The sequence below is a fragment of the Geotrypetes seraphini genome, chromosome 19, assembly GCF_902459505.1.
Source record: "Geotrypetes seraphini chromosome 19, aGeoSer1.1, whole genome shotgun sequence".
Classification (NCBI taxonomy): domain Eukaryota; kingdom Metazoa; phylum Chordata; class Amphibia; order Gymnophiona; family Dermophiidae; genus Geotrypetes; species Geotrypetes seraphini.
In genome coordinates this window covers 21,187,797-21,207,559 of record NC_047102.1, presented here as the reverse complement: position 1 = coordinate 21,207,559, position 19,763 = coordinate 21,187,797, and the positions used below count along the sequence as shown (strand labels likewise).

The 19,763-nt window shown below is 45.4% G+C and overlaps 1 protein-coding gene across 1 annotated transcript in view; it reads right to left on the bottom strand.

Annotated features, from left to right (window-relative positions):
• Nucleotides 1-19,763, bottom strand: part of LOC117352161 (carnitine O-palmitoyltransferase 1, liver isoform-like) — a 238,881-nt gene that overhangs the window by 8,079 nt on the left and 211,039 nt on the right. The window contains 1 exon segment of the mRNA XM_033928380.1: nucleotides 8,371-8,484. Within this exon segment, the coding sequence (XP_033784271.1) occupies nucleotides 8,371-8,484 (114 nt within the window).

Sequence of the window (19,763 nt, the reverse complement as noted above, 5' to 3'; positions counted from 1 at the left end):
TGCGCCCTCACATCCAACCAGTAATGCTGAGAGAAAGCACTCTCGGAAGACCAAGTAGCCATGAGACAAAACTCCTCCAAGGAAAAAACCTTTGGACCATCGTTCTGGCGGAATGGTCATGAAGTTCCTTCGCCAACCACTTCCCTGCCATCAAGCAAGCGTAAAAAATGTCCTCCTGGACCCATCTAACAATGGAGGCTTTGGCCGCCACCATACGTTTGAGGCGTCCTGTGAAGAATACAAAAAGGTGATCTAAACAACTAAAAGTCATTAGAAACCTAGCTCACGGAGAACGCTACGCACTTTCAAAAAAAAATGCAGTGAATAAAAGCACGTCTCCCCATTTCTCCTCCCAGGAAGAAGGAAGGAAAAGTGACAGTGTCATAAAAGAAAGGATGACACCGAAATTGTGGTACCGTCCGAACTGACACCCCAGATTTTGTAAATCAGAAATAGGAATCCCCGCCAAACAAGGCTTGCAACTCAGAAAAATGCCGAGCTGAAGCCATGGCCACAAGAAACCCGGTGTTCAATGGCACAGCCCTTTAGAGTCTCAAAAGACAAGGATGAAATGAAGCCTTCGGTAAACTGCGAAGAAGTACCTTAAGACTGTACTCCGGACAGAGCTTTCTAAGAGGTGTACAAATATACCGTACTCCGTTTAGGAATTGAACTACATGAAGCTGAGAAGTAATCGAAGAGCAATATATCTTGTAACAAGCTAAGAATGGCACTTGAAGCTGAAGGGAATTGAACGCTAAGCCCTTGGCAATACACTTGTGCCAAAAAAGAACTCTTGAAGGGTGCAAATGTTGAGAAGTATCCAAGAAAGGAAAAACCTCCAAAAGGAAGCAGAAGCCACAGGTGAAGACGTCTGTATCGCCTGGATAAGAGAAGAAACAACCTGCTTCGCATAACCCTTACACGTCAGCCATGACTTTTCAAAAGCTAGGTTGCAATACCAAAGTAGTACAAATATCCATGTTGATCGGACCCTAGGTGAGCAAATCCAGAGATACCAGGAAACTCAACAGTCTGGCTGTCGAAAGACTCAACAGATCCGCATAGCAAGGATGGTGCAGCCAATCCAGAGATTCTACAAAAACTGTGCCCTGAAAGTGAGCTTGAGATGGCAAATCCAAGCCATCATCAGCCAGGGGAAAACACTGAAAAAAGAGAAACCAGAGGTGAGAAAGAAGCCACGCTGCTATCCCCTCTGACTCCCACTCCCTGTGCCTGCCGAAGAAGCTAGGAAGCTTAGAATTTTGAGATGAGGCCATGAGGTCTATTTCCAGATCTCACTTCCATTAAAGGAGCTGGAACGCCTGAGCCAAAATTCTCAATATCAAGGATGTAGAAGATTTCACTAGTACTAACAGTTATACTTTCTAGAGCGTGCATAGCGCTGTACACTGTAACATACAATAAATGGGCCATGCAAAGATTTTGTGGAGCGAAAGTCTATCCAAACTCCTTTCCTGATCCATAAAATGATCTGCCAACAGAAGAGGAAGATGAGGGTCCACCCATTGAAGTAGAACTGCCAACTGAGCACATCACCTACTGCCCAGGCTGTAGAGAAATACCCCCATCATAATACTGACTGAAAAGACCTGCTCCAGAGTAGAAGAATGAACAAGCACTGAGTCGCCTCTTAAGACCAGACTCCTGGAGCTGAGGATGGAAGGCACCGAGCCCCCCAACCCGACAGCCCGGGATTATTGGTGGCCATGAGCTAGTCCAGCAAAGACCGAGGCATGCCTTTGAAAAGAGAAATCTCACTGAACCATCAAATCATACAGAGCGATGCTTGAGGAGCCTACCAAATAATTGGAGCCCTGAGATACCGGGAACCACTGGAACAAAAGCGACTGCTGTAGCATTATAATGGGAAAGCAAGCCGAAGTTCCCAGTGGAGTCAGCAACATGGATCCTAGAACCTGTACAGAATCCCATACTCTTGGTCATGGTGACTAAAGAAGAATGCAAACCTGAGACTGTGACCCATCGCTCTAGTTTCTGGGAAGAAACACATTTCTCTCCTATATGAATAAAAACATCTCCCCGATATACCTATAAATAGTACAGGAGAAAAGAGCGCTGTGTAAATTTGTAGATTCACGTCCAAAGAACTGAGGAAAAGAAGCCACCCTTTTCGTGTCAGTCAAATGGCCCGACTGGAAGACATCCGAATCAAGCAGTCAGTCAAGAAGAAATTAGGTGAATCGCCTGGTAGCGCCAAAACGGTACCACTGCCCATATTTTCTAAAATGTTCATGAAGCCTTGGGTAGGCGAAATGATATGTGCCAAAACCGAAAGTGCTGCTCCAAGAGAGGCAAGCAAACCTAGTGCAGATTCGGAGTCCATAGTGAAAATGTAAATATTCTCCCAGTTTTTCTGCAGAAATGTGTAACCCTGAGAAACTAATTCAGCAGAATGGGATCCAGCCTGCCCAATGCACCCATCTTGGGCACCATGCAGTAAGTGGAACAACGTCCCTTATTTCCTGAAGAACTACAAGAACTGCCCTGAGGACCAGTAACACTTAAAAGGGAAACACAAACATAGAGACTCCAAGAACGAACTGGAAACCTGAGGAGGATGCAAAGTTGCAAGCATCCTGAAAAAAGTTCACAGCCCCCTGACCTGACATTATAGCGTCTTCTCCCTCATGAGAAAGCCTGAAGAGTCATTGGAAGAAGTCAAGATCCCCTCAGAATGAAGTGCAGAAGGTCAGGGAACAGCAGGATGAGAACTGTAGGATCTGTAAGAAGAAAGAAATTCTCCTAGGAAAAATCAAGTTTACTGGAAACATGAAAACAGTACTAACTCCATGCAACGTGAGCGAAATACGTATGTCCTTTAAAGTGAATAAGTACTAGACGCAATCAAGATGCTGCCTCTACCGCCCCGTGGAAAACAACAGCATCCTAACAGGTATCAGACAAAGCTCACATCGCTAATGAGAGCTTCAGGGATGAGGCTAACCGCCACACAGTGCGCGCTCCTCCGCGCGTTTGATAGAATAGATAACTGGCTCCTGGTTAGAAGGAGCTGCACAGCCCTTCCTGTCTGGTCGGGGGGTCCGCCTAGCATGTGCCATGAGAAGATAGCGACAGGAGAAACCAGCGTGATAAGCATAGAAATCTGAAGTCCAGGCCCCCTCAGAAATAGAGAAAGAGAGTCCTGGCCACAGGAAGATGCGAAGTGTCATTATGCCCATAGAGACAGCCTGAACTTGGAAACTGTTAGTACTATCTTTAGGCATATATATCCTATGCCACTACTAGACACATGCAGCGCAGCACAGAGGCCTAAATAAGAAGGACAGTTACCAGCAGACAAAGGCTCAATCTGCAGGGACCCCAAGAGAGACAATGAGATACCCGTGTGAAATACTGCTGATCTCACTGTACCATGAGTTGCTGTATGACGGCTCAGTCCGGAGACAAACCGAGACTGAGTGACCTAGCACAGGAGTCTGTCTGGTAATCCCCTTGAGTGCTAACCTCAGAGTCCGATTAAATTAGCAGCTTCCTTCAAGGGAATACAGCAGGAACACAGACATAAGACATATAAATCTGCCCAAGCTTGTCCCAAAGCTGGTGAAACACATACAACTTCTCTGAACCGGAGAGGAGAGAAGCTGTGGCATACCCTGACCAATGTTCCTTCTAAGGATTGATGAGATGTGTGCAAAAAAAAATATGCATGAGCGACAAATACTCCACAAATTTATGAGCAGGCGCGGAGGACGCATTTTTAAACAAATGTAGTTTATCTTTGTACTCCTTATGTATTTTTAATCATCTATGCATATGTTTGTATGTTATTGTTCAAATGGTTTTATTTCCCCAAATTTATTTTTGTTATATGCATTGAAAATATTTGATATTGCGTTTAAATCAAAATCTCAAACTTGAAACGAGTGCCCATAAGATTGTGGGAGTGTTAAATACTCAAAACTTAGAAGAATAACAATTTACTTAAAGATTTTGCTTCGCCAGTTTTCTGGTATCTTTACATACAGTGGCATACCTAGCATATGTAACACCCGGGACCCATAATTTTTTGGCACCCCCCATCTGTACAAAAATCATGATTTTTAGTAACAAGCCACACGTCACACATGAGTACCTAGGAAAAGGTAGCATTTACATATTGCAGTGAGCATTGTAAAACTAAACATATTGCAGTGACCATTGTAAAACTAAACAAGCCAGACCAGCACAGATCAATCCTACACTCTCAATCATAACAGAAAACCATGTCTTTCGAACACACAGAACACAGAAAACACCTTCGCCTAGTATGGAATATGTCATCACAAACTAACCCCTCACTCTTTTACAAAACTGTAGTGTGGATTTTAGCCACAGTGGTAACAGCCCTGACGCTCATAGAATTCTGAGCATCAGAGCTGCTACCACCACGGCTGGCGCTAAAAAACGCTCCACAGTTTTGTAAAAGGGGGGATAAAATAGAAATACACAGTTTCAACGCTCTAGCTCAGGGGGTGCCCAAACTTTTTGGGCTTGCGAGCTACTTTAAAATGACCAAGTCAAAATGATCCACCAACAATAAAATTAAAAAACACAAAGCACACTATACGCTGAGAAAATGTTAATTATCATTCCTATTCTGGGTTTTTTTCAAAGAGGTCAAGGCAGATGACTCTATGCATTGTCACCTCAGTAACAACCATACAAAAATATACAAATATACCCCCCTTCCTTTTTATTAAACCACAATAGCAGTTTTTAGCGTAGGGAACAGCGCTAAATGCCCAGCGCTGCTCTCGACGCCCATAGGCTCCCTGCGCTAAAAAACACTTGCGGTTTAGTAAAAGGGGCCAAAGTGCAAAATATAGACAGCATATATAAATTCAGACACATTTTGATCACTAAATTTAAAATAAAATCATTTTTCCTACCTTGTCTGGTGATTTCATGAGTCTCTGGTTGCACTTTCATCTTCTGACTGTGCATCCAATCTTTCTTCCCTTCTTTCAGCCTGTATGCTTCCTCTCCTCCAGACCTCATTCCCTCCCCTAACTTTTTCTTCCTCTTTCCCTGCCCTTTCTTTCTTTTTTCTCTCTTGATGCCCCCTTTCTTTTTTTCTGTTTCCCTACCCTCCACAAAGCCACTGCTGCCACCATCGGGGGAAACAGGCCCAAAAGCCACCACCGCGGCTGCCCCAAGCTCTCTCTGCTTCCCACCATCCGGCCTACCAGCATTCCCCCGACGTCAATTCTGCCGTCGGAGAGGAAGTTCCGCCCAGCCAGGCAGCGATTGGCTGGCCTGAACTTCCTCTCCGACGGCAGCCTTAGGGGGGTTTACAGCCAGCCAGATCCGGATCTGGCCGGCTGTGCACCCCCCCCCCCTTGGTACGCTACTGAAGACGTGGCAGTGGCTCCTCTCACGAATCCCCACCGGGATCTTGAGAGGAGTCGCCACTGAATCTTTCCACTTAAAATACAATAAGGCAAGCAAGGCAGACCGCAGCCGCAGCTTCCTCTCACCTCTGCCCGCGACACGAGAAAACGTATGAGCGACGCCACTGAAAATAGTGAGCGATCACTCATGCGCTCAGCTTAGAGGGTACATTGACCCTGACCAAAGTCAGCTGTAAATAAACTACTGGAACGCTGCAGCTCTCCCGCCATCGCCGGAGACCTAAGCGCACGCCTGATTCTCGCTGACACGTGGCCGCCGCATCAATGCTCCTAGAAACATAGTCGGATTCAAGCCCCGCAAAATTTACCCTGCTGCGACCTGCATACAAAGAAAGACTTGGGGAATAACCAGAAGAACAGTGCGGTGCTTCTCACAGAACCGGAAAAAACACGTCCCATCTCATGCGCGCTGCTATAAACCGGCACCTGCACAATCAGCTGCACATGGCTGTGACAAACACTGACGAAAGAGAGCCTCGGAATAAACAGGACTACTACTGCTGCACTGAAACCCAATGAGGAGAACAAGTGCGAACATGAAATCGCACCGCTACTGCCGCGCTGTAACCAACAAGGAAACCAAGCACGTGCATGCAAAGGGCGGGAAAGTCCCGGCTCCCTCAAAGGATTTCTAGTCACAAAACATCCATGCCTTAAACATACGTTGACCGAACCCACAGTACTAAGACTCCCAAACAGAATCTGAAATTCAAACAACAGTACACATACTCACAAGCTTATTGTTAGGGCCGGTTGAAGCCAGTTAGAGCTGGATGTGCAGCACTAACAGAGCAGAATGTAGCAACTGTGGTCTCCTTTTTTTTTTTTTTTTTTAAACAGAGAAGGGAAAGAAGAAAAAAATCAGACCCAATGGAGGGAGGGTGAGGCAGGGACCTGGGTGGGGGGAGGAAGGTGTAACCCCTAAAGCCGGCACCGTTCAGCCAGACACCCTTGTCTCACTGAAGAGAAAATCTCAACAGGAACTTGTCCAAACCTTTCTTAAAACCAGCTACACTATCCGCTCTTACCACATCCTCTTGCAAATGTGCTTTACAGTATAAATAGAATAAATAATTCAGCTTAGGGTTCTATTAAAGTGACTAGTGACTTATCTTTTATGTGGTCATCGGTTCAGGGATAGCTTGACCAACATGTTGCATCAAACGGTTTCCTCAAGGCTCACCACTATCCTTTACCAGGCTCACCGCTACTTTCTTCGACCACGGTAGCGGTGAGCCTGGTAAAGGGAGGTACAGCCTTGAGGAAACCGTTTGGTGAAACATGTCGGTCAAGGTATCCCTGAACCGATGACCACATAAAAGATAAGTCACTAGTCACTTTAATAGAACCCTAAGCTGAATTATTTATTCTATTTATTTATACTGTAAAGCACATTTGAAGAGGGCTAAGCTTTTACAATATGCCCTGATGAGGAGACAGCATTTAAAGCCTAAGACAATGAATGTTTATGAGTCTCGGGTGGTGTTTCTGAGGGTCATTAGAAACAAGCTGATTAAATATAAAATATTTGAATGAGAGTAAGTGGAACAAGAAAACACTGATCCACCATAAAGAAACAGCTAATAGATTACTCTCATTATAAAGAAGAACAGTTACATAGAAACATAGAGTATGACCTGTATCGGTAGCATGGGTTTTGGCCAGGTACTAGTGACCTGGATTGGCCACCGTAAGAATGGGCCATTGGTCTGACCCAGTAAGGCTATTCTTATGCTCTTACCTTTGTTGTTTGGTAATTTTACTTTTTAAATCATGTTGGTCCCAGTCTTTAGTTTCCCCTGTTTTCTCTTAATGGTCTTGTCAGGGTTTCCTTCTCCATTTGGCACTTCTTTTCTCTCCATGTCCACTATCCATCTCTGTATCCATAACCACCCTTCCCAGCATCACCTACTGTACCCTTGCCCCTATCTTACCGCCATGTTCAGCATTTCCCCTCTCTCGTGTTCCTGTTTACCCTAATATAACTCTTCTGTGTCCGTATGCCTGCTTCCCCCCAGAATACTAACCCCCCCCAGAATACTAACCTCTAACCCCCCCCCCCGAATACTAGCATCTTTTTCTGTCTTCTAGTCCAGCACTTCTTCCTCTTCTTCCCATCTTCTCACCATCCTGGCATCTCTCTTTCTCGCTCTTCCCCTCCCTTCTCTTCACTATCCTGGCATCTCTCTTTCTCTCCCCCCTATCCTGGCATCGTTCTCTCTCTTTCCCTCCCCCCTCCTCAACATCCTGGCATCTTCTCTCTCTCTCGCTCCCTCCCTCTCTCCCCACCATCTTATGATCTCTTTCTTCTTACCACCACCACCATCATCATTCTGATATCTCTTCCCCTCCCCTCCCCACCCCATCATCACAGCATCCTATCCTCTCACCTCCTCCTGGTACTCTCTCCCTTTTCTTCCCCTGCTTCCCAATGGCCCAGCTGGAATCACTAATTTTTCTGGCTCCCGTGGTCTGCCTAACTTGCTTGACACTACCCCTGGTAGTGCTGAACGAACTGGGCCCCCCCCCTTTTTTTCCCCCTGCTCCTGCCTCCAGAAGTAGTGAGGATGTGAGAGCAGAAGAAGAAAGGTCTCATACTGGCTGGAAATAGCTTCTGTTCAGCTCTACCAGCGGCAGCCTCAAGCAAGTTCAGAAGACTACGGGAGCCAGGAAAATGAGAGATACCGGCAGGGCTGCTGGGAGGCAGGGGAAGGAGGCAATGTGTGAGATTTTCAAAGTTATGCATGTGATCTGGAGAAGGAGCTGGCATGTTTGCGACTTGATATATCTGTATAATATATAAGTTCAATGCCCAACTTGAGTGTGCTAAAGAGTTTCAGTTAAAGTTCAATATTTATATTTGTGAATTCATATATTTTTAATATTAATAAAACTTACAAAATTTTTTACTTACAGGTCCAAAGCCTCCTCCACTAGATACAAATTCAGGGTTCTTGTCCAGCTGAAAAAGTTCTACCTGCTGTTGAGGTGTCTGACTGGTAGACAGTTTCCAAGGTTCTGACAAAACCTGGTTTATAACACAAAAACAGATGGATAAGATAATAATTAAGAGAGAGGGAGAGCACCCATAGATATGTCTCACTACACAGGATATAAGAAGAGGCAGAACTTCCTAACAGAACAAGGAACTATTCTCTAATCATGAAAAGAAAGAAAATAAGCATCCAGATAGGCGAGTTGTTTGTGAATGCTGCACATCAAAGAAAAAAACTCACAGAGAACTTGGTGTAACTTGAAACGACCTAGCAGTTATACTACATGTTAAAATGAATGGCATTAGCAGACCCAAGAATGGGATTCTGCAAGTTAAATACAGGAAATAAGGAGTCAAACTGTAGGCTAAAACTACTAGCATAACAAGTGGGATGTCAGCCCTGTGGAACATCTACTAGCCATAGTGCTTTTAGAAATGATAAGATTAGGTTCTTATCTTGATAATCTTCATTCTGGTAGAGAGGCACTTCAGTCTTGAACACTTGGATTCTGTTTCTAAATGCACCTCCTTAACAACCTATGGGCTGTGCTTCTTCTCTCCAGTTCGTACCAAAGCAGATAAGATAGCCCTATAAGAAAAAAAAGGTAGACTAAGGAGGGGGCCAAGGAGACTTATATTACATTAGTGACTTCTATTCCGCCAATACCTTGCAGTTCTAGGCGGATTACAAAAGAAGATAACTGGACATTTCCAGTAATTACAAATTAGGGTCTTGTTTACATGTTTGAGACTTTGATAGGAAATTTACAAGACTTCCCTGTAAATTGGACTGTTTTGCTCCAGATACTATTTAATGAACACAAAAATCCAGCAATTTAACTTGGTAAACCAACCAGCCACCAACCTGCACCAAAAGTTATGAAGCTTGGGACTCCCATATATTTTCCTAAAGAAAGATATTCCACCTTCTAATAACTGCTTGACAGATATGAAGAGCCCAGACATTTGGCAAAGCATACTTGTCTGAGGCAAAAAGAAGGCTAAATTGAACGTGTGACAGGGAGGGTTTCTCTACTAGAATGAAGATTATCAAGGTAAGAACCTAATCTATCATTCTAGGCTGAGAGACCTCAGGCATCAGTACTGTGGATGCCCAAGCACCCCCAATATTTTTGGAACCTCATATGACCCCATGCGGTCTGGGCATCACTTCCTCTTCTGCCCACTTTATTCCCTTCCCCTCACCTTCCCATAGTGGCATATCAAGTGGCATACCATAAGGAGGTGCTCTGACTAGGCCATCATCATGAACATCTTTTGGCAGCAGCAGCGTTCAGAACTCGCTGCTCTTGTCGGCTTCAGGCCTTCCTCTCTACCGGGGGCCCTGCCTACTTCCTGTTTCAGTGAAGGCAGTACCAGACAGAGAGGAAGGCCAAAAGCTGACAAGAGCAGCAAGTTGTGAACAGTGTGCTGCTGACTGGGGAGAGAAGATGGAGAGAGGGAGGAGAGCGGAGGGGGAGAGAATTGCTGTATCCGAATAGGGAGAGGGAGGGAGAAGGAAGACCAGGAAATGGAGAGGACAGGAGGGATGAAAAAGAAGGAAGGAAAGGAGATACCAGATCGTGGAGGGGGAGGGGAAGGAAAGGAGAGAGAGATGCCTGATCAAGAGGAAAGGAAGGAGAGAAGATGCCAGACCATGGAGCGGGAGGGAGAGATGCCAGGGCATAGTGGAAAGGGAAGGAGAAAAGAGATGCCAGATGAAAGGGAAAGGAAGGAGGGAGGGAGGGAAGGAAGGAGAGGAGATGGTAGAGCATGGAGAGATGTGGAAAGGAAGGAAAGGAAAGAGATGCCAGGGCATCGGGGGAGGAAGGGAAGGAGACAGATGCCTAACCAAGGGGAAAAGAGTTGCCAGATCATAGAGGGGGAAGGAGAAAAGAGAGATGTCAGGGTGAAGAGAAGGGAAGAGAAGGGAAGGAAACAGAGATGGGGTGGGAAGGAAAGAAAAGAAGAGAGAGAAACCTGAGCACAGGGGACGGGTGGATACAGAAACAGCAAAATGGAGAGGAAGTGAAGCTGAAATGAATCGTACAAAAGAGAGAAAGGGCACAGGATAGACAGTTTATGGAAGGGACATAGAAAGAGGGAAGATGCCATAAGGACAGTGGATGGAAGGGACAGAGAGAGAGAGAGAGGGCAGACAGTGGATGGAAGAGACAGCGAAAGAGGGTGGACAGTGGATGGAAGGGGTAGAGAAAGAGGACAGAGGCTGAATGAAAGGGGCAGATGCTGCATGAAAGGGAGAGAGAGGACAGATGCTGGATAGAAAGAAGAGAGTGAAGAGAAGATGATTAAAGCAGAAATGACAAAAGGTAGAAAATTATTTTTTTTTTTTTGTTGCTTTAGGATAAAATAGTAGTGTAGTTGTATTGATAATTGTCTATAAACAGAAAATGGAAATAAGATCATCTTTTTATTGGACTAATTTTAATATATTTTTAAATAATTTTTGAAGTCCAAATACCCTTCCTCTGGTCAGGACAGGATACCGTAACAGTAGTATACTGTACTGACCTGAAGGAGGTTTTGGCTTCTGAAAACTAAATGAAAACTGGATTAGTCTAAAAAAATGGCATTTTCTTATTTACCATTTTTGTTTTATTTCTATTTGTTAATTTGTAAAGCGGTAACTGTTATTTGTCAGTATTTTCAAATTTACATCAGCTGTCTTTATATTTTGCACAATATTAGGGGCCATGTGACACTGTTTCTATGGTGTTTCACTGTATGCAGAGTCTAGCTTCTTGGCGGTTCAGTTTAACTTTTTTCTACACATGTGGTAGAAGTATAGGTGAAATAATTCCTCTCATGGTGAAAAATGATAATCAGGCCAAGACAACCACGAGAGGCACACATAATATATGTGGAAGATGTCAGTGGTATATGTTCAGCATGACTGGGGACTGCTGGAGACACCCAAACATAGGAAGGAATTATTTCATCTATACTTCTACCACATGTGACTCCACATATGTAATTTACCTTATACAGTACCCCTGTGATAAAATATATGTGGGGTGAACCATTCGCTCTATTAAAGTTCACCTAAATGAACACAAATCCAGGGTGCGGACAGATCGAGATACTGATGGGCCATACATGGTTGGACATTAGATGGAGGATTATCGATTCAGTAACAATTGGGTAGGAGGGTTGTAATGCTAAAAAAGCCTTAGCAATCAAGGAGCAATAATGGATATTTAGATTGAAGTCGCTGGAGCCAGAAGGACTCAATGAGGAAATAGAGTGGCTCTCTATAATTTGAATCGCTCCAAGGAAATCCCCTTGACAGTGGGTAAACTGCATAACAGAACACAGTTTTGACTGTTTCTGTTACTTAGAGACAAAAAGATCAGCTCATGAAGGGAAGACATGCCCTCACTGTGGGCCCCCCTGGAGCTAAGGGGCACTGGGCAGCTTTCATGAATGCCCTCCCCTAATACCAGTCCTAGCTGTGCTGTAGGAAGACAGCTGGACTCACATATCCTGAACCCTCGCATATCCTGCAGGATTCTAGCAGGTCCTATGCTTTTCATGGTGAAAGAATGCAGGGAATAGATGTTTTATTACTTATAGGTTGTGAAAGATACAGAATCCAGGTGTATACAGCCCTTTTTGAGGTCAGAATTGCAGGATCCTGGCAGGTTCTGTGCTTTTGATGGGGATGTTTCCTGCCTTATAGGTAGTGAAGGGTTCTGAGTCCAGGGGATACAGCCCTTCCTGAGGTCAGAATTGCAGGATCCTGACAGATCCTGGATATTCTGCACATCCTGTGTTTTTGATAGGGAAAGAGTGCATAGACTGGATGCTTCCTGCCTTATAGGTGGTTGAGGGTGCTGAAACCAGATAGATGCAGCCCTTCCTAGGGTACATCCTGGCATATCCTGTGCTTTTGATAGGGAAAGAGTGCATGGACTGGAAGTTTCCTCCCTTATAGGTGGTTAAGGGTGTTGAATCCAGATAGGTGCAGCCCTTCCTAGGGTCAGAATTGCAGGATCCTGGTACATCCTGACACATCCTGTGATTTTGATAGGGAAAGAGTGCATAGAATAGATGTTTCCTGCCTTATAGGTGGTCGAGAGTGCTGAAACCAGATAGATGCAGCCCTTTATGGGGTCAGAGTTGCAGGATCCTGACAAATCCTGCTGGATCCTGGATATCCTGCAAATCCTGCACATCCTGAAACTTCCTGGCATATCCTGTGCTTTTGATAGGGAAAGAGTGCATAGACTGGATGTTTCCTGCCTTATAGGTGGTTAAGGTTGGCGGGTAGGAAGCAGAGGGTAGGAGTGAAGGACCACTACTCGGACTGGAGGAGGGTCATGAGTAGAGTTCCGCAGGGGTCGGTGCTTGGACCGCTGCTGTTCAATGTATTTATAAATGATCTAGAAACAGGGATGAAGTGCGAAGTAATAAAATTTGCAGATGACACCAAACTATTTAATGGGGCTAGGACTAAAGAGGACTGCGAAGATTTACAAAGGGACCTGAACAAGCTAGGGGAGTGGGCGACGAGATGGCAGATGAAGTTTAATGTAGAGAAATGTAAAGTCTTGCACGTAGGGAACAGAAACCCCAGGTACAGCTACACGATGGGGAGGGGGGGGGGGGGGCTGTTACTGAGTGATAGTACCCAAGAAAGGGATTTGGGGTAATAGTGGACAAGACCATGAAGCTGTCAGCACAGTACGCCACTAAGAAAGCAAATAGAATGCTAGGTATAATCAAGAAGGGTATTGCAACCAGAACAAAAGAAGTTATCCTCCTGTTGTATCGGGCAATAGTGCGCCCGCATCTGGAGTACTGCGTCCAATATTGGTCGCTGTACCTAAAGAAGGATATGGCTATACTTGAGAGGGTTCAGAAGAGAGCGACACGTTTGATAAAAGGTATGGAAAGCCTTTCATACGCTGGAAGATTGGAGAAGCGGAGACTTAGAGGGGATATGATAGAGACTTACAAAATCATGAAAGGCATAGAGAAAGTGGAGAGGGACAGATTCTTCAAGCTTTCGAAAACTACAAGAACGAGAGGGCATTCAGAAAAATTAAAAGGGGACAGATTCAGAACCAATGCTAGGAAGTTCTTCACCCAACGGGTGGTGGACACCTGGAATGCGCTTCCAGAGGGCATGATAGGACAGGGTACGGTATTGGAGTTCAAGAAAGGATTGGACAATTTCCTGAAGGAAAAAGGGATAGTAGGGTATAGATAGAGGGTTACTATACAGGTCTTGGACCTGATAGGCCGCCGCGTGAGAGGACTGCCTGGCATGATGGACCCCTGGTCTGACCCAGCAGAGGCACTTTTTATGTTCTTTGTTACGGGCTCTCTTGCCATTGGAGGGAATAAGATTCAACTGGAAACATTATACATAAGAACATGATGAGTCCAGCTGAGTTAAAAACAAACTGATTTCAAACCGCCGCCATGTTTGCAACTGATGACTGCTCCCTCGATTGGTAAGAGATAAAACTTCCAACTCTTTATTACTTTACACAAGATTGACTGCTTTTATTATAATAACGGCTGCTTCCCCATTGCCTGAGATGATGGATGTTTATATCTACTAAAGCAGTGTTTTTCAACCGCTGTTCCACGGCACACTAGTGTGCCGCAAGATGTTGCCTGGTGTGCCGTACGGTCAGGGCCGCCATCAGGGCAGTACCACCAGTCTAGGGAGAGGGGCGGTCCGCCCCACATGGACAGGAGAGAGCTGGACGGGGGACCCGCGGAGTTCAATACATCTCGAGCCACGAGGCTCGTCTTCTGTTCCTGCCTGCCCTGCAGCTAACATATAGCCGATCGCAAGCGTTCCCCGATGTCAGCGCTGACGTCGGAGGGAGGGCTTAAGCAAAGCCTGCCCTCCGACGTCAGTGCTGACGTCGGAGAATATTTCCGTTCGGCTATTTGTGCACGGCAGGGCAGGCAGGAAGCAGAAGACAAGCATAAGAACATAAGAACATAAGCAGTGCCTCCGCCGGGTCAGACCATAGGTCCATCAAGCCCAGCAGTCCGCTCCCGCGGCGGCCCATACAGGTCATGACCTGTCTAAATCACCAGAAGGGGCCCCCATGCCATCTTGGCTTCCTGATGAGTCCTATCTTCCCATCGAAGTCCTAGCCCTCCGGTCTTGCACATGCTCGACCTGGTTGGGTTTATACTTTCTCAGTATCCCAGTATCCCACTATACTTTTTCAGTATCCCACGATCCCTTTATCCCCCAGGAATCTGTCCAGTCTCTGTTTGAATCCCTGTACCGTACTCTGCCCGATCACCTCCTCCGGTAGCGCATTCCAAGTGTCCACGACCCTTTGGGTGAAGAAAAACTTCCTTGCATTTGTTTTGAACCTATCTCCCTTCAGTTTCTCCGAATGTCCCCTCGTACCTGTTGTCCCCTTCAGCCTGAAGAATTTGTCCCTATCCACCCTCTCCATGCCCCTCATGATCTTGAAGGTCTCTATCATATCACCCCTGAGCCTCCTTTTCTCCAGAGAGAAGAGCCCCAGCCTGTCCAACCTCTCGGCGTATGGGCAGTGTTCCAGCCCTCTTACCAGTTTCGTTGCTCTCCTTTGGACTCTCTCAAGTACCGCCATGTCTTTCTTGAGGTACGGCGACCAATACTGAACGCAGTATTCCAGATGAGGACGCACCATCGATCGATACAATGGCATGATGACTTCCCGCGTCCTGGTTGTTATGCCCCTCTTTATGATGCCCAGCATCCTGTTGGCTTTTTTCGAGGCCGCTGCGCACTGTGCAGATGGCTTCAGTGATGCATCCACCAGCACACCCAAGTCTCTCTCAAGACTGCTTTCTCCTAACAATGCCCCCCCCATTTTGTAGTTGAACAACGGGTTCTTTTTCCCTATATGCATGACCTTGCATTTTTTTACGTTAAAGCGCATTTGCCATTTGTTTGCCCAGTCTTCCAGCCTGTCTAGGTCCCTTTGCAGGTCCTCACACTCTTCCCTGGAGCTAACTCTGCCGCACAGTTTTGTGTCGTCTGCAAATTTTATAACCTCGCACTTTGCCTCCTTTTCCAGGTCATTGATAAATATGTTGAAGAGTAACGGCCCCAGCACTGATCCCTGTGGCACACCGCTCGTGACTCCCTGCCAGTCAGAAAATTGGCCCTTTACTCCGACCCTCTGCAGTCTACCCGACAACCAGTGCTCGATCCATTTGTGCACATCCCCTCTCACCCCGTGGCTCCATAGCTTCCTAAGCAGCCTTTCATGTGGAACCTTGTCGAAAGCCTTTTGGAAATCGAGGTAAATGATGTCGATGGGTTCCCCATTGTCCACCCGACTGCTTATTTCCTCAAAGAAGTACAGAAGGTTCGTTAAGCACGACCTTCCCTTACAGAATCCGTGCTGGCTTTTTCTCAGTAGGCCATTTCCCTCAATGTGCTCGCAAATGCTGTCCTTGATCATAGCTTCCACCATCTTCCCTATAATTGAAGTCAGGCTCACCGGCCTGTAGTTCCCGGGGTCACCCCTCGATCCCTTCTTGAAGATAGGTGTGACATTCGCCAGTCTCCAGTCCTCTGGTACCTCTCCAGTTCTTAAGGATAGGTTGCAAACATGCTGGATTGTGCCCGCTATTTCTTGTCTTAGTTCCTTCAGAACCCTTGGGTGGATCCCGTCCGGACCCGGTGATTTGCCGCATTTTAACCTGTCTATCTGTCTGAGGACATCCTCCTTACTTACCTCTATGTGCTCCAATTTTTTAGCCTGTTCCCCACTCATGAGCTCCTCTGAGTCCGGTATATTAGATATATCTTCTCTCGTGAAAACAGATGAGAAGAACGTGTTCAACCTCTCAGCTATCTCTTTATCCTCCTTAATCACACCCTTCCTATCCCCATCGTCCAACGGCCCCACCTCATCTCTTGCTGGTCGCTTCCCCTTTACGTAACTGAAGAATGCCTTGAAGTTTTTCGCCTCCCTGGCCAGCCCCTCTTCGTATTTTCCTTTTGCTTTTCTAACCTCTCGGTGGCATTCCTTTTGGCAATTCCTGTGCGCCTGGTGATTTTCCTCCGTTGGGTCCTTTTTCCATCTCCGGAAGGATACTTTTTTGTCATTTATTGCCCTCTTTACTTTTATTGAGATCCAAACTGGGTCCTTTGACCTCGCGGCTTGAGCTTCGTTTTGCTGAGAAAGTTGCAAAGATGGGCTGGGAGGCAAACACGGAACACAAAAGGGGGGAGGGAGTGCGTTTTGGACACAAGGCATGAACTTGGGAGAGAGGAAGGGAGGGAAAGAGATGCTGTGGGGGAGGGAATGGGTTTTTGGACACAGAAGAAATGGACTTGGGAGAGAGGAAGGGAGGGAAAGAGATGCTGAGGTGGGGGAGGGAATGAGTGTTTGGACACAGAAGGCATGGACTTTGGAGAGAGGAAGGGAGGGAAAGAGATGGTTGTGTACACGGGGAATAGAAGAAAGGAGAATTTTTGGTCATAGGGAGGGAGTGAGGTACAGATAGTGGCATACCAGGGTGGGGGGGGCGGTCTGCCCCACCCCGGGTTTACGTCCCAAGGGGGTGCACAGCTGGCCACCCTCCAGTGTTGTCCCTAGGCCGGCAAACTGCGGCTCTTTAGCCACTTGAGTGCCACCGCCGCCATCGGGAACAGGCCGGCGTCAAGTTCTCCCTGCTTTTCCCTGGGGGGACGGCCAACTCTTGCCACTCGCGTCAATTCTGACGTCGGAGAGGACGTTCTGGGCCAGCCAATCGCTGCCTGGCTGGCCTAGAACGTCCTCTCCAACGTTAGAATTGACGACGGGTGGCGAGAGTTGATCGGCCCCGCGGGGAAGAGAAGCAGGGAGAACTTGGCGCCGGCCTGTTCCCGATGGCGGCGGTGGCACTCAAGTGCATTATGTGGTGCTGCTGAGAATGAGCGGGCATTAACATTTGATATAATAAGATTTCTGGAACAACAGTTAGTGCTATTTATATGTGGTAAAATCGTTAAGCACTACATTTTTGGCATTAGTTCTCTGCTGTATGTATGAAAAGCACATTGTTGATAAACTCTCTAACCCCCAACTTGTCCTGTTTGATTAGATTGTAAGCTCTATTGAGTAGGGACTGTCTTTTGATTGTTTTAATGTACAGCACAGCATACAACTCGTAGAAATGATAAGTAGTAGTAGTTTTCTGTTAGCATTGACTGTGCAGATTGATCTGTATTAATCTGTCTTCTTTAGTTTTACAATGGGTGTATTGATGTTTTAGTGCTCACTGCAGTTTTTAAGATTCTGCCTTTTGCTAAAGTGCACCCTTGTTGTGTGACTCTTGAATTATTATTTTTTTTAAATAAATCTTTATTCATTTTTAAAAGCCAACATAAAGTGCAACAGGTTAACAAACAATGTGTAATGAATGCTGTTTATTAGTACTATCAAATGATCTAAGTACATAACACCCCCCTCCTGCACCCTCCCTCCCACCCTTCCTGGATATGTATAACACTCATTCAGAAATCAAAGGGAAATATCAATGATTAATTCTTACAAAATTTTGTTAATGGACTCCAAATCTCTTTAAATGTACTATATAGTGTCCCAATTGTAACAAATTCAGATGTTCAAACTTATAAATTTGGCATAAGGATTCCCACCCAAAACTATAATTATGGTATCCCAATTTTTCCACTTTTTTGTAATTACCTACATAGCATCTCCTGTCATGATGAGAAGTAATCTAACATGAATTATTACTAAATATATATATTTTAACATAGAGGAGGGTGTTAAAAAATAATCAGCCCCAGGTGTCAGATATACTAGGTATGCCACTGCCTTCCCGGTCTCCTTTCAAAATCAAAATCTTTTTCCAGAGGGCTACCGGCGCTGTCGAGAGATTTTAACCTGCCAGATGCGGACTGAAAAGTTCCACCTGCGGAATCAGAAAGAAGTAGGGAGTTGTGGATGCCTTTCAAGAGGTTCTGCTCAGACAAATGTGACGGAACCCACGAGAGAAAAAGCGATATTGGATCTGGTCCTCACAAATGGAGAGAGTATCTCTAATGTTCGAGTGGGTGCTCACCTGGGAAGTAGCAATCAAACAGTTTGGTTTGATATAACAGCTAAAGTGGAGCGTGGTCACACAATACTTAAAAGTCCTAGATTTCAAACGTACAAACTTTAATAAAATGGGAGATTACCTGAAGAAAGAGCTGTTAGGGAGGGAGGACATAAGAGAAGTGGAAAGACAGTGATCTAAGCTGAAAGGAGCAATAAAAAAGGCGATGGAGCTTTATGTGAAGAAAATAAATAAAAACAAGAAACTAATATGGTTCTCCAAACTAATGGTGGAAAAAATAAAGGCAAATATTTAAAAAACCCTAGGGGTACAGAAACGACTACCAGATGAAACTGAAAGAAGCCATGAGAGAGATACGTCTGGCAAAAGCGTAGGCGGAAGAGCAAATGGCTAAAAATATAAAAAAGGGAGCCTTTTTTTCAGATATATTAGTGAAATGAGGAAGATGAAAAATGGAATTACGAATCTGAAAGATGCTATGAACCGATATGTGGAGAGTGATGAGGAAAAAGCAAACGTGCTAAGCAAATACTTCTGTTCTGTGTTCAGAGAAGAAACTCCTGGATAAGGACCGAGATTTTCTGGCAAAGTAACACAAGAAAATGCAGTAGATTCTGCACCTTCACAGAGGAAAGTGTTTATGAACACCTTGAAAAACTGAAGGTGGACAAAGCGATGGGACAGGATGGGATCCATCCCAGGATACTGAGGGAGCTCATAGAGGTTCTGGCGGGTCCTATTAAAGGCAACAAATCTCTGGAGGCGGGAGTGGTTCCTGGGGATTGGAGGAGAGCGGATGTGGTCCCTATTCACAAAAGTGGTTGCAGAGATGAAGCGGGAAATACAGGCCAGTAATTCTCACTTCGGTTGTTGGAAAATATAATGAAAATGTTGCTGAAAGAAAGGATAGTGAACTTCCTAGAATCTAATGGGTTACAGAATCCGAGGCAACATGGCTTTACTAAAGGTAAATCATGCCAAACAAACCTGATTGAATTTTTTGAATGGGTGACCAAGGAACTGGATCAAGGACATAAGAACATAAGAACATAAGCAATGCCTCTGCCGGGTCAGACCTGAGGTCCATCGTGCCCAGCAGTCCACTCACGCGGCGGCCCAACAGGTCCAGGACCTGTGCAGTAATCCTCTATGTATACCCCTCTATCCCCTTTTCTTTTTTTTTTTTTTATTTATTTATTTATATTTTCAATTTACAATTCAAGTATCACTTGTACAGAAAAATAAAG